We start from the raw sequence: 14,382 nt of genomic DNA, 5'->3' as shown, positions 1-14,382 counted from the left end.
TCTCAGGAGGGGAATTTTAAAAGATATTCGGTCGTGATGAATTGAAATGTGTAGTCAGGTTATGTAGGTTGTTGTTTTTTCACACATGCATGTCCCTGCAGTTCTCCAGTAGACATTTATAGTTATTGTCCTACAGTGACCTCTGCCTTCCAGCAATTGGTTCCAAATATAGAATGTGACTTTTTCATTAATGATAAGAAATTGCGTGCTATATATTAATAATGTTTATGTGATAATGCAAAGGCCGTTGAGTTGTCATGTTGTTTTAGAAATTGTACCTAAACGCAATAATCCTGTTCGCAGCAGGTTTTATCAGGCAGGTGGTGAAAGTCCAGAAGGTCGCAGTCTGAGAGTACAGTGTAACCTGTCCTGTAATAGTTCATACATGTATAAAATATTTTTATAGATTACATTTTACACTGTCTCTCCACCTCAGTCCACTAAATACTCTCCATCATTTCCTCCCTCATATACATTTTGTTTAAGCAAATTTGGTTGTCATGTGTGTTCACGTTTGCCTTCTGATGGGCAAACAATAGTCACGCTATGTCAAAGCGAGCCTACGCCTGAGCACATCCTTCAAAACAAACACTGATGTTTGTTCATGAGCAGTTTTTCCTAAAGATGTTTACGTGTTCCTAAAAAAGAAAATTCCACTTTTTCGTCTTTAAGGTCAGAATGCTCGCGCGTTGACGGTGCTCAACAGCTGTGAGGTGGCAGTCGTCACACTTTGTGCACACAGCCTATAAATTATTTTGACCTCAGGTTAAAGCTCAGGGGGCCTCGGGCCTTGTCTTGTCAGCATGTATAGCCAACCTACCTGGATTGGCCAGTCCCCCTGAATACCATGTTTCAATGTACAGAAAGAAAGCAGGCAGCCCTTCCCCTTATGAGGCTCACTGCTCATAAGTAGCTAGACTTTCAGCATAAATTCTGCATAAATTCTTTACTCACCACCTCAACAGCTGCAAAGAGCTGCAGTGGAACACACTGTACATACATACAAACACAGACACACGTGTGCACACATACTTTTTACTCAGTTATTATATTTGGGATATGAACCATGAAAGACAATTGCCAAAAATTACCACCAATGACATACAATATGCGTTACACTATATGCAGTTTATCAGTTAAACAGAACTAAAGTTTAACAGCACTTCAATAAATATAATTCATACATTCTGTGAGGAGACGCCGTGGTTCAATATCATTTTAGAGACTGGTGCTGTTGAATTTTTATTTTTCGGATGTTTTCTAATATTCTCCGTGACAATTTAAATAACTTCACTTTCATTATTTTATATCGTCAGAAACACTGAAAATGGTAACAAATCAAATTAAATAGTAACCATTTTATGAAAGAAACATATTGCGGTATATACTGGATAGTTTGTATTTAAGAACACATATCTTTATCATGCCTTAATCTTTTTCCACATAAAATTGGTTTAAATATATTTTTCATTCTTTAGAAAGCCACCCTATCTATCTATCTATCTATCTATCTATCTATCTATCTATCTATCTATCTATCTGTCATCTCTCTTCCCCCAGAAAAAGACATTATCTGTCAAAGGTTTCCTCATTTCATTTTTGAAGTATTTGATAACCAAATGAACAGTTCTTTAACTATGTTGAGGAACAATTCCCTTTTTGTGATCTAAATGGATTTACATTGAAAATTCCAGTTAACAGCAAAGGGGAAGTTGTAAATCTTTCCAGAGCATTGTTGTAACCAAAAAACACACATGTCTCCTCTAGGGCAAAGAAGGGGGTGGTTTTAGTTTAAAAACAAATTTAATAATTACACAAATGCTTAAAATGGAAAATGATGATAGATAGATAGATAGATAGATAGATAGATAGATAGATAGATAGATAGATAGATAGATAGACAGACAGATAGACGGACAGACAGACGGACAGACAGTCGGATAAATAGATCGTCAACAGCGGTAGGTACACGGACTGAATTAAAGGGCGCACAAAGGGCGGGACTTATCAGAGATTGACAGGTCTTGAACCAATTAGATTTTAGAATACTCGACGCTGTAGAAAGTGCCGTCCAATTACAATCGAGGAAGGGAGCAACAGACATTTTGGTAACCTAAGTACAGACGATTGTCGCATTTGAATGTTGTTAAGCTTCAACAGAAAATAAATACGGCTTAATAAATGTGTCCGCCGGTCGGGTAACGTTCACTCCGACGTTAGTGTACACAGCAGTGAGGTAAACACAATGATTTTTTCAAAGACAAACGTCGGTGTCACTCTTACCAGGAAGCGCACATGAAGTGTTTAGAGTGTCAGAATCATACGATCATGCTGCGTTCAGTGTTCTGGAGAGCTGCTGTCCACAATCTGAGGCCAAGGTTTGTTAAATTAACTTACTCCACAACTTCTGTGTGTTGGCCTCTAACTAATGCAATTAGCCACTGCTAATTCAAAACCACCACTCTGTAACCTTGTATTTCACTTACCTTGTAAGTTATGAACATTCGATAGAAAGATTTAATGTTTTACACTTTTCGTGAAGCCCCCAAGACACTAAATGTGGCAATGCAATATTCCCAATATTTGCCTGACAGAAAATGTAGTTGAAGACATCAATACTGAAAAAAATGTAAAACTTTATAGTTTTCCTTTAACCTTATACCTGCAAGTTATAAATAGGAATATGTTTGTATTTTTTTTTGCCACTTACTTAAATACATAAAAACCACACTTGTGCTCCAGAATAATTACTATAAGTCTGTGCTAATTTGTAAAACAATGTCTGTTGCATTGTTTGGCCAACGATGAATAAAAGCATATTTGATTATTAGACCACTGTGAGATTAGTGAGGAGCTACGGGTTTCTTACCATTCACTTATCTCTCCTGCAGAAGAACTCCAGCTTGCAGATTAGTGTCCACCTGTGGCGGAGTCCCTGTTGCACTGGCCGACGCTGAGAGCATTTTTGCATTATCGTCGGGCCATGGCAGGTGTGGAGTGGCTGTGGTGCGAGCCAGTGGTCCCGCCTCAGCCACGGCTCTGAGGTGTATGACCGGGCTCCGTTGCAACCTGCCCCCTCCACGCAAGGCCCTGTTACGCAGCATCACAGACCCTCGATCCAAAGAAGTGCTGGACCGTGGACTTGTCCTCTGGTTCCCAGGTCTGTTCCTTTTGACTGCAGTCAAAAATAGTGCAACTGCAAATGTAAAGCAAAGCGCACGCAACCCCTCCCCAGCTTTCCCCTCAACGTGTTTCTTGAACACCTATTCGCTATGGCTCCCAAAAAGACTCCCAGACAAGTCCAGATATTTAGCACGCTAGATTTCTGGACTACTTCGAGGCCCCAACGGAACTCTCGGTTTGCGTCTTTGGTCAGTTCTCACATTGATTGGCTCTAATGGCAGCTTGAATAAGGGCTGCGTCCTGTTGTGTGAATTAACCATTAAGTTTCAATTCCTGCATAGCACGCTTTTAAATGTGTTTTTCTCTTGCTGCAATTTGGAATCATTAACTGTATCTTGACGTATTAGTATTTTGTCTATTAAATGACACAATGATATTGTGTTGTTGTGTTTCATGTATTCATATTCTTAGCGCCCCACAGTTTCACAGGAGAGGACAGTGTGGAGTTCCACATCCACGGCGGTCCGGCTGTCATCACTGCTGTCCTACACGCGCTAGGTAACCACATGTCATGTGATGCACCATCACTTTGCTGTATGTTCGGTTAGTGTGTGTCCGCAGCTTTGACTTCAAAGCTGTAAGCCTGCAACACAGTAACTATTTGAGTCGTGTGGCTTCCCATGAATCTGACTTAAAATATTCCTACTTCTAAGATACTTATATAATGTGCCTTGGCAGGCGTAGCAATCCTTGTGGGAATGACAATATTATCTGCAATACTCTCACTGGTCTTGTAGGGGGCAGTATTGTATCAGAGTAAATGTTAATAAAAGCTTGTTGTTAATAATGTAAAAAAGAGGAAAATGTAAGTGTTGACCTGCTTTTTTCAGAAACAGATAATAGTGTTGTTAAGATAAAGGTGAATAGTTTCCTCTAGTTCCACATCATGACCTACATTTACCAAATAATGGATGTTTCATTCAGTGTCTCCTACTGAAGTGAATTAAAAAGTATGAAAAGGTTGCCTCTTTAACCTTGACTTGTGCCTGTTTTCATTCCAAGTGAACCCTGAATGACACATTGACCCTACATTCAATCCTCCCCTGTTTGTGTGAGTGAGTTGTGTGATTCATGCCCAACTTGGGTCTCATTCATTTCTCCACGTTCTGTGTGCGTTCTGTGTGTTTCTCAGGAAGCGTGCCTGGCATGAGGCCTGCTGAAGCTGGAGAGTTCACACGGAGGGCCTTCCAAGCGGGGAAGCTGGGTTTAACGGAGGTAGTTCAACACGAGAATTTCAAAACACATTGAGACAGATATGCGCAGATTAAACCTCAAGAGCCTTTTACTGCGTAAGTGGCAAATGGAAAACGTCGGAAATGAACAGGGACTTCCAGTTCATGAAGTCAACAGTGAAATATGTCTCCTTACATATGTTGCCCTTTGGAGCCTTCTTTTATTGATCTGTCAAATGTAAATTTGCGGCTAAAGCTACCGGGCTCTGGTAGATGTTGATTTTCTTTAAAAAGCTGCCAAACATGCGTTCTTCCATTATTGAAAATGTTTATTCTTGATATACTGTTTACAGTCTGTTATGATTGAATACATTTTCCGCGAGTATTTATTCAATGATTGAAAATGTAAATGCTTTGGTGCCAGAAATGGATAAATATGACATGTGCAGCGGTGATAAGTTGTGAATGGCCCTGCAGGTGGAGGGGCTGGGGGATCTGATCCATGCTGAGACGGAGGCTCAGAGGAGACAGGCGCTCAGGCAGATGTCGGGAGAGCTGGGACGCCTTTATCGGGACTGGACCCACAAAGTGAAACGGGTAGGTCCGTCGCTTCCACAGCTGTTTCAAGCACAAGCAGGGTGATGCAAAAAGAGATGATTCCGGAGTCATCTTTCCTCTGCACTATAAACAATTAACTGAATTTATCTTTAACTTCCAGTTTCTACACAAAGATCGGTGGATTTGGTATCAGTGTAATCAGATGTTTTATTTGTTGTGCTTTTCTTGATCTCAACAACAACACCACCAACAACCCAACCACACCTAGTTTTTAAAGTGACCAGTGCACAGAGGGCCTTTAGCAATTTAATTTATTTGGTCTCATTCTGATTGAGCATGACGGCAAAAACAAGCCGACCTGCCGGAGTTAATGTTGTTTCTCTGAAAACCGTGTTTTGGAAAAAGTATGTCTGTCCTGTGCGACAATGCTCTTGTTTTTTCTATCACCACAGCTGCTTTTTCAACCCCCCATTGTGGATTAACTAATAGGAACCTGAGACTTCCTGTTTTTATGTTGCTTTGGCACATGTAGCACAATACCTACTCTGTATGGTAAATGTATAAATAATGTTTTTATGGGACCAGAATTGGAAAAAACATGAAACAACAAGAAATGGGTTTCATTCTACTTCAGATCAAAATATCATTCTGTGAAGTACAATACTCTAATCACTCAAATGAATATTTTGAATTACTTGGGAAGGTCCCTTCCAGGGAATATTAATAATTGTTTATTTCACAATAGATGAGAAGAGGTTTTTTTGACAACAATACATTATGATTCGCAAAACTTCTGCTCAACAGACGGGTCACATTTGCTAATTTGTTAAGACCCTACATGTGATTCTGTTTCTATTACTATTATTTTATGAGTGGAATGGCTCTGTGACAACAGCATCTTCTTTATTCAGAGGACCTTGTAATACAGATGTGTAATCCGGAGACCTCTTTGAGTTGTTAATTCTGACATTATGAGTAATGTTCTCTATTTTTAATTATTGACATTCTCCGCACACAAAGTTTTTGTAAAGCTGTGGTGTTGTTCCAGCTTCACTCCAATTTGTTGTTTTCTTATCTCACATGGAGCACATGTGGCTTTGTGTTGTTTTGGATGGATTAAAGATGAATTATACCACCCGCAGCTGCTACATGACCTAAAACAGCCACACAATCAACACATGGATTTATTCTGAGCACCAGAATTGTTGCTCTTATCTAAACCATATTTGGAACTATATACTAAATAATACAGATAAGAGTAGCGTAACAAAGGAAGAATGAATGAAACTGTGAAATTCACATCAGGGGTGAGTGACCTCGCTGATTAAAAGCTACATTTAGCTTATTTCATATTATGTCAACAGGATACACTGTTACAGGAGTTCAGTACGCGTATAAATCAGTCTCTTCTTCTGCCTTGTGCTTTGATAATCATGGGAGTATCTGTAGAGCAGACCTGTCAGCGCCCACGCACAGCTGTATTTTCCATTTGTTGAAGTAAATCTAGTATGGTGATACGGTCGCTTTGGTTAGGAAAGCAAAACGGTCAGTGGCTGCAAACCTTTGAACTGAGCCGATACTAACTTTAACCAATAAAATGAATGTGACACCCGCCTCTGTGGTCCACGCATCACGTTAAACCAACTGTCCATTTTTTAGCTTTCTGGTCTCAGCCCGCTCTGTATCTTGTGTGAAGTATTTGGGACACCTGACTTGTAGTACACTGTTTAACGTTCATTTATACACCTTCCAAATAAGCTTATTCCATGAGTAGCTTGTTCTTGACGATGTTGTTTGAATCCAAAAAATGTAAACAGCAGGTCATTGACCGCAGATGAACAATTCAACTTAATGGGTGCAGGCCAAACCCTCTACTGTGAATTGTTTAGAAGAATATAGCCAATTGGCAACAGATCTGACAGCAGGTCCAGGTGATCTCCCCTGAGAAACTGTTCAGCTGCTCCTCTGAAACTCTTTTAAGGAGAGTTCCTAGAACCCGTTAAACTACACCTCTACTTTGCAATCACATTCTTTGGAAACACTACAATCAGAAGTATACCATCTGCTTGATGCAAGGGGTCAAACCCTTATTTGACATTAAAACAATAATGTTTTTCTGACCGTTGACTTCCCACTTTTGTGTATGTAAGAATGGGAATCTGACGCTTCCTGTTTTTGTGCACCCTTAATAGTATTGAGTTAATGTACCGCTTTTCAATCAAGATACAGATTGGTGCTGCTCTGGAAATACTGACCCGATGTGCAACTAGTTCTTTAATTGTTCCGTTAGTGTCTGATGGTTTTGTACATGTGCTGCATTGACGTATGGCTGAACACTTAATCAAATCTTTGCATAATAGTAATATGGGCGAAGAAGCAGCTGCAGCGCCCACAAGATAAACTTAACATTGGCTCCCTGTTTACCGTTAACCATTAAGATAATTAGCTTAACTATTGGCCCTCAACTGCTGATTCTTCTGTTTTCAGTGGAACCAAGTTGTTGATTTCCAACACTGATTTCAGCCTCTTCCCTTCTGCGCAGTGTCTGGCTCATGTTGAGGCCTTCATAGACTTCAGTGAGGATGAGCTCATTGAGGACGGGGTCTTGGACAAAGGTTAGTGTACACTTTGTCGCCCTCATCCCTCGGCTTTCTCAGGGGTCTGTTTGGTGCACTGTATGGAAACGCGTAGAACCCAAACTGCCTAAATGACTGTTTCCTTTTAGGAAGTACGTAGATAACGCCAGGGGGACAGCAGAGGCGTTTGTCCTCGCTTCAAAGCCAACCTGACAGGCCAGTCCTCCAGGAACAGTGCTGTCAGCAGTAACGTACTGTGCTCAGCGTGCACGTGCGGGCGAACGCATGCTGTGTGCTTGAACAATTAAGTTTGGGCGTCGTTGTGTGCGTGCTGTATGCCGGCTGCGAGCGCGGGTGGGGAAGTGTGTGTCCCCCACCCCCGTCCAGGTCCGTCTTCTGCCACTTATCAAAGCTCGTTAGAAGGTTGTTGAGGAGTTTTGACACAATGAAGCCTGTTGAAAGAATGTTTGTTTCGGTGTCACAGAACGTGGACAAATCAAATAATAAAAGACTATGAACCTGGCGTATGTCCTTTACCATCGGAGGATACACCGCAAATTACATATTTTATATGAAGTTCTAGTCACATTCAGATTTTTTTTTTTTTTTTTCGCAACGCCGTGAATGTGAAGTTGTGTTCGTCAGTTCCCTCCTCCGTTTGTCTTTGTCTCCTTCCCAACTCCCACAGTGGACAAATGGGTGCGCGATCTGCAAGCAGAGATGGAGCGTCACCTACAGGATGAGAGGAGGGGCGAGCGGCTGCGCAGCGGAGTGCAGGTTGTCATCGCAGGAGCCACCAATGCGGGGAAAAGTAGCCTGCTTAACACACTCTGTAAGAGGACCACAAAACCAGCACACGCACCCAGCGTGATAAACACAGAGTGACTTCCTATCCTCTAGATACAGACCAAACTGGGCAATCATTCCGCTGCCAGCCATGGTTTTATCTATCATCCTATAAGCAGCATGGACGTGCAAAGTTTTGAGAAAAGTGTTATAAGTCTATACAAACATATGATGTGTTCCGTGCCCAGAAAGCAGGAAAAATTGTTTTCTTTGACCAGACGGGATCTTCTGCTGCATGACTTTTTATATGAAGTTGCTTTACTTCAACAACAAGGGTTTAGTTTCAAAACAACAGATTTACAAGTTCTTGTTCTTTCGTCAGAGGTCCGTGGATGTTTTTCCCAAAACTAGCGAAAGATTTAAAGAATCGTACAAAAGTTGTCTGTACAAGGTCCAATCATAGCTGTGCTGGAGCTTCATATTTGAGTTTGACAAGTGGAATTGGTGCTTTTCTGAGCACTTGTGCTACTAAACTACAAAAGAATGTGTGGTCAGGCACCATTTTTAACAGTCGATCCTGCTCTTGGCTCACATGAATTACAATAGTCCGACTTTTCCAGACACAGATTTAATCGCTTACAATTCACGTTCTGGCCGTGCACCAGACAATTCATTAACATTTTTTAATATATATATACTGTATATAGATGTAAACCGTATAAATCGTTGCTTTTAAATGAATTATTCCCTTGTCTATCCGCACCAGATGGCAACTTAATGAATCCCTTTTTTATGCACTAAGGTTATGTTTGTTTACAATATGGTATCCTTAATCATTAAAAATCACTCTATATAAGCTATCCTTCTAAAGAGGGGGCTTGGCAGGATCTCCTCACAGCTTCCTATCAGAAGAATAGACATATTTATCAAACTTCCGATACAATCAAGTTATCATTTCCTCTTTTGATTAGTCTTCCCTGGGGCCTTGGCTCACACCCAGCGAGCATAGACAATTATTCGGGAGTTGGCAGTGCTTTTTTACCACGGGATACATGGCAGTGGTCTGCCAAGTTCTTGAAAAGATGATATAAAATGGTGACAAAACCTCTTCTGTTTTGTTTGCGTGATGCAGAACTTACGTAAGTATAGATTTGTCTATATGAGGCTGATAAATAATGTCTATTTCTTTACGCAGGCCAGAGGCCTGCGGCCATCGTGTCTCCCATTGCTGGCACCACCAGGGACGTAGTAGAGACGGCGCTGGACATCGGTGGATTCCCGGTCCTGTTGAGTGACACAGCCGGCCTCAGAGAGAGCCTGGACCTGGTGGAGAGAGAGGGCGTCCGCCGCGCCCGCCAGAGGTTGGCGGAGAAAACACTTGTGATTAATAATATTCTTTAATATATTTAAGTTATCAAGTTTTCCTATGTTGTAAAAATTCCCAGAATATTGAGAAAATGGTAATCAGAATGTTTTCCGCTATAAGTGACGTCTTGTGTCTCGTTTAGATCAGCACTTCTTCACTTGAGTGTAACATAACATGTGTCCTTGAAAACAAAGAAAGGAAGAAATAAGTCATTGCTTTCCCCGGTAAATCAGTTATACTTTTGTAATGTCTATCTAACGTCCAGAGTTTATGTTATTGCTGAGCCGTAGTTATAAATACATGGCAATAACACTGTGAGGAGGTTGCGTAATGACGATACTCCTTTCCGTGTTGTAGACTATTTACCATTAAGAGCTTCTTCATGTGAGGTGTACGGAATTAACATGTATGACAATCCACTGACAGCTGCTTCCACTATTTGCACTAGGATGAATGAATGACAGCACTTTATCATGTACAGACAGAAACTGACTCTCCATCAGACATATGGGCACGCTAGCACATACATACAGTGTGTCAAATCAGCTGTTGGTGGTTTGTGACAGGATTTGGTGTTAGAGAGACGAGGAGGAAAAAGGGAGGTTACACAAAGGTTACGTTTCTAGTCTTGGTCCTGCTACTAACACTTTATTTACATATTGATTTAACCAATACAGTGAGTCTTTGACACAACTGGAAATTGGCCATAAGATCTACAGAATGTATGGACTTCAGCAACTATTCAGTATAAATAATGAACATTTTCATTCCAAGAAAGACACGTGTCTATTGTTTGCTTGTGTCCTTGGCAGGCGGATGAAGCAGCAGACACATCTATTAGATATTACATCGCTAAATCTGACCAAGACCTTCTCATTCTAAGAGAATAATATTGGAAACGTAATTCATGAAGTAAATGTATTCACAAAATGTAAATCCAAAGATTACTTGTCCACAGACTCAAAACACTATTTTCAGAGCAGAGATTCTGTATTTCCTTCATTGTTTGTTTAAGTTATTTGGGCGACCTGGTGACCCTATAGGAAGGGTGGGCAGTTTGTATTCTAGGGGGAACTTCTTTGTGCAGGGAGCAGGTCAGAGGCTTGTGACCTGGGTCACTACAGGAAGGACGTGGTGAGTACAAGCATCCGCTGCTGCTGCTGCTGCTAACTGCCCAGTGGCACCAAGTTAAAGGAGTGCTTGAAGTGAAACCATTCGGATTAGTTCATTCTATATATCAATGGCATTATTAGGGGGCTTAGCAGGGTCTCCTCACGGCTTCCTATCACAGGAATAGACATATTTATCAACAAGATGTGGGAAACATTCCTCAGATTTTTGACCATATTGACATGACGAGTTTACCGTTTGAGACGATATGAGCTTTGTAACATGGTGCATTATCCTGCTGGCGGTAGCCATCAAAAGGTGGTCTGTGGTCATAAAGGGAGGGAAATGGTCAGCAACAATACTCAGGTAGGCTGCGGCATTTAAACAATGCTTCGTCCATCCCTTTATGACCCCGGTGTATCCATCGGTACAAACTATACATCACAAAATGCTGTTGATCGAGAGTTGAGGCTATTCCCCTTTTCCAGAGTGGAGCAGGCAGATCTGACCTTGGTGGTTGTGGACTGTACTCATCTACCTTCTGATGCAAAACAAATTGCAACCTTCCTACAAGGGCACCTCAGCAGTGTCCTGCCCGCTCAGGAGCAGCCGGAGACCGGTAAGATATCTTGGCCTCACATGCTCCACCTGCACTGTCGGTGATGTTTTGAACCATATTTTGAAGTGGATTTCTAGCAGAGTGAAGTGCATATGGGATGTCCAGACTCTGCCAAAGTTAAAAATGCTCCCATTAAACAGACCTCTGTTCTTTGCTTGTAAGTCTTAGATTTATTTTGACACCAGTTACTCACTTATAGCCTCATCATGTATTATTAAATGGTGCTAGTGTAATTTGACATCTGCTTAATTTGGCTTGAAAGACTTTTTTTTGGTGCTGGAGACCATTCGTGTAGACATCTCTGTGTCGGAAGACGGAATAGTTGATCAACGTGTTTTCTTAATTCCTTTTTTTTCCCCCAGTATTCCCTGAGGACAGGTTTCTTTTGGTGCTTAATAAAACGGACCTGTTGCCTGAGGGAAAAAGGCTGAAGCTGGACAGCGAGCTGAGCTCGGTGTCGGGACTCCCTCCTGTATGTCAGATTTCTTGCAACACTAACGAGGGACTTGAGGACTTCCTCGCGGCGCTTCACAACAGTGTCAAGACTCTGTGAGTTTTAAACTGTTATAAAAAGCAATAGTATAGCACTTATTAATTAGTTTAAAAAAAGTATAGTATGTAAAAAAAAAGGACATAGGTGATGTGACAGAATTCTGTCAGTCCTAAAAAATAATAAAGGTCTAAATAAGTCATGATAAAGCCAAATTATCGTGTCAAAAAACTTGCAGTGTTTTGTGAAATAAATAAAAACGGTCATATAGTCAGTTGTAAAAATAGCATTTTAATCTATATATCCAATATTTCATTAAAGACGTTATAGTATATTACGTATATGTGTATGTTAAGTAATAAAGAAGCCCTTAAGTGAACGTATAGTATGTCATACAGGTCATAGTAGCGATAAGATGTCATAAAGTGGTCTCATAAAGGGCAATACTGGCGAAAGAAACAATGCAACTGTTTAATGGGTATATCCATCCTTTCTAAAGGACAAACTGGTAACTCAATTTCAATCATTTTGTTCTTTAACTTCCTCTCTAGGTGTGGCAACCCTCTGTCCTGTGCTCCCACCCTGACCCAGGCCCGCCACAGGGCCCACCTGCAGCAGTGTTTTGCAGCCCTGGCTCAGTACCAGCGATACCGTGACATTGACCTCGCTCTGGCAGCCGAGGGCGTCCGGTTGGCTCTCGTGAGTCTGGGCCGTATCACTGGACGTGTCGGGGCAGAGGAGATCCTGGATATCATCTTCAAAGACTTTTGCATTGGAAAATAGTCAGTTGAGTTCTAGCAAAAACATGAAATGTATTTCATATTGTTCTGTTTGCCTGCTCACAGAGGAAAGCTGCGTTCTTGTCTGATCCCAGAGTATCGGTAAAGAAAGGGAACTGCCCCATCGTTATGTCTCATTTTGAGATCCTACAAAAGACAAAAGGGGAAAAGGTATGTTCTCTGCTGCAGGGTCACTCTGACCCAAGACACCGAAATCTTTCTCCCGTTGATGCTGCAAACCGGACTGAAATAGTTCTCACAAGATGACAAGTGCCTCAGAGGCCTCATGTGCTCGACAAGAGTTTTGCAAGTCTGGAGGGTTAATTTAAAAATAGCTTCTTAAAGTCTTTGTTAGTTGGACATTGGACTCTTGGGTCCCAACAAAACTGCCGATTTAAAGCAAAGCCAGCTGCAGACCTCTGCAAGGTCAAGTTTTGGATGATGACTCGTACTGAAGGACAATGAAGATTTATTTGGGAGCTGATATCATTTGCGTGCGTGCGTGCGTGCGTGCGTGCGTGCGTGCGTGCGTGCGTGCGTGTGTGTGTGTCCTTTGAGTTTTTACTTGTCATTAAGTTTTTGAAGATTCATCATGTTGTTTCTGTAATTAAAAGTAATCCATTTTCATGATGTTCTGTAGCACATTTTATGCTTCATCACATGATGTGAAGTATCAAGGTACCTGTATTTAAAAGATTGAATTGGTACAGTCTAAAATCTTTGTTTGAAGTACATCTCTAGCCATAAAGCAGGTAAGATAAATCTACAACATTAGTACGGAGGGAAAACCAGAGTGTACCAGCTTCCCTCCTGCTCTGTGGGAAAGGGACAGTATTTGGAGGCAATGACTGTGCCCTTTGTTCTCTTGTCAATCTGGCCTCGATCAAATATTTATGTTCCCTCGTTGACCTCCTCACCCTTCTTCCCCAGTCGGTTTCTTCTCGCCCAGTCGCTGACGACAGTCGCCCTGCTGTACACCAGCATAACTCCCCGTCTCTATCTTTTTGTCTCTCTGCTAGCCGACCTTTCCTCTTTCCGCGCTGCTCCGTCAGCCCTTTTTTTTTGTTGTCCTCTTTCATGTTCCATCTGATTAATGACACGGGCGAAGTTAAAGCTAAATCGTGACTTGCTGTTGTACAAACAGTGGCAGCTCATTCTGGAGCTCGATCCTTCTTTGAAGTGGTGTCTGCAAGTGATATGTTATGCCGTTCTGTGTTTTGCTTGTTGGTGTATGGATTAATACTATATATTTATATATTTTACTTTCTATCAGTTTCCTGTAGTTGTCATGAATGACTGCCCTGAGATGGTACAGTTGCACTCTGTAGCTACTGGACTAGATGTTGGGGTGTGTGTGTGCGGATTGTAAACACTTCATGTTAAACAAAGGATTTCCTGTGGAGAGGAGGCAGACTGTCTTACCTGTAAGTCTCTTCTATTATTTTTAAAGCATAGGAACATTTGTCTCAATAAACACACATCATATTTCCAACCTTTTTTGATACGTTAACTTCCAAGGTGTATTATAGAAAATGTATTTGTACATAACCTCCAATGTATCATGAAGTAAGTATTCAAATTTGAAAGTGTTATAAATTAAACATTTCCATGAGTTGATAGGGCTCAGGACGGTCTGTAAAAAGCTATATGTACATACACGTAGGTCTGCAAGTGTTTTTTAACGATATAATAATCATAAAATGGTTCAAAGAAAACACAGCTGTTTCCAGCTGCAGTACTGTA

At 41.2% G+C, this 14,382-nt stretch overlaps 1 protein-coding gene across 1 annotated transcript; it reads left to right on the top strand.

The window, feature by feature from the left end:
* Positions 1–2,045: 2,045 nt before the first annotated feature.
* Positions 2,046–14,254, top strand: gtpbp3 (GTP binding protein 3, mitochondrial). Its single transcript, XM_040184089.2, has 11 exons — positions 2,046–2,378; positions 2,892–3,160; positions 3,595–3,681; positions 4,316–4,398; positions 4,833–4,952; positions 7,456–7,528; positions 8,178–8,321; positions 9,471–9,636; positions 11,240–11,370; positions 11,733–11,919; positions 12,412–14,254. The coding sequence occupies exons 1-11, from the start codon at positions 2,296–2,298 to the stop codon at positions 12,641–12,643; spliced, it is 1,575 nt and encodes a 524-aa protein (XP_040040023.2). The 5' UTR covers positions 2,046–2,295; the 3' UTR covers positions 12,644–14,254.
* The last annotated feature ends 128 nt before the right edge of the window (positions 14,255–14,382 follow it).

The sequence above is a fragment of the Gasterosteus aculeatus genome, chromosome 8, assembly GCF_964276395.1.
Source record: "Gasterosteus aculeatus chromosome 8, fGasAcu3.hap1.1, whole genome shotgun sequence".
NCBI classification, from domain to species: domain Eukaryota; kingdom Metazoa; phylum Chordata; class Actinopteri; order Perciformes; family Gasterosteidae; genus Gasterosteus; species Gasterosteus aculeatus.
The sequence above is the reverse complement of the archived record's forward strand: the minus strand, read 5'-3'. Positions and strand labels throughout refer to the sequence as shown.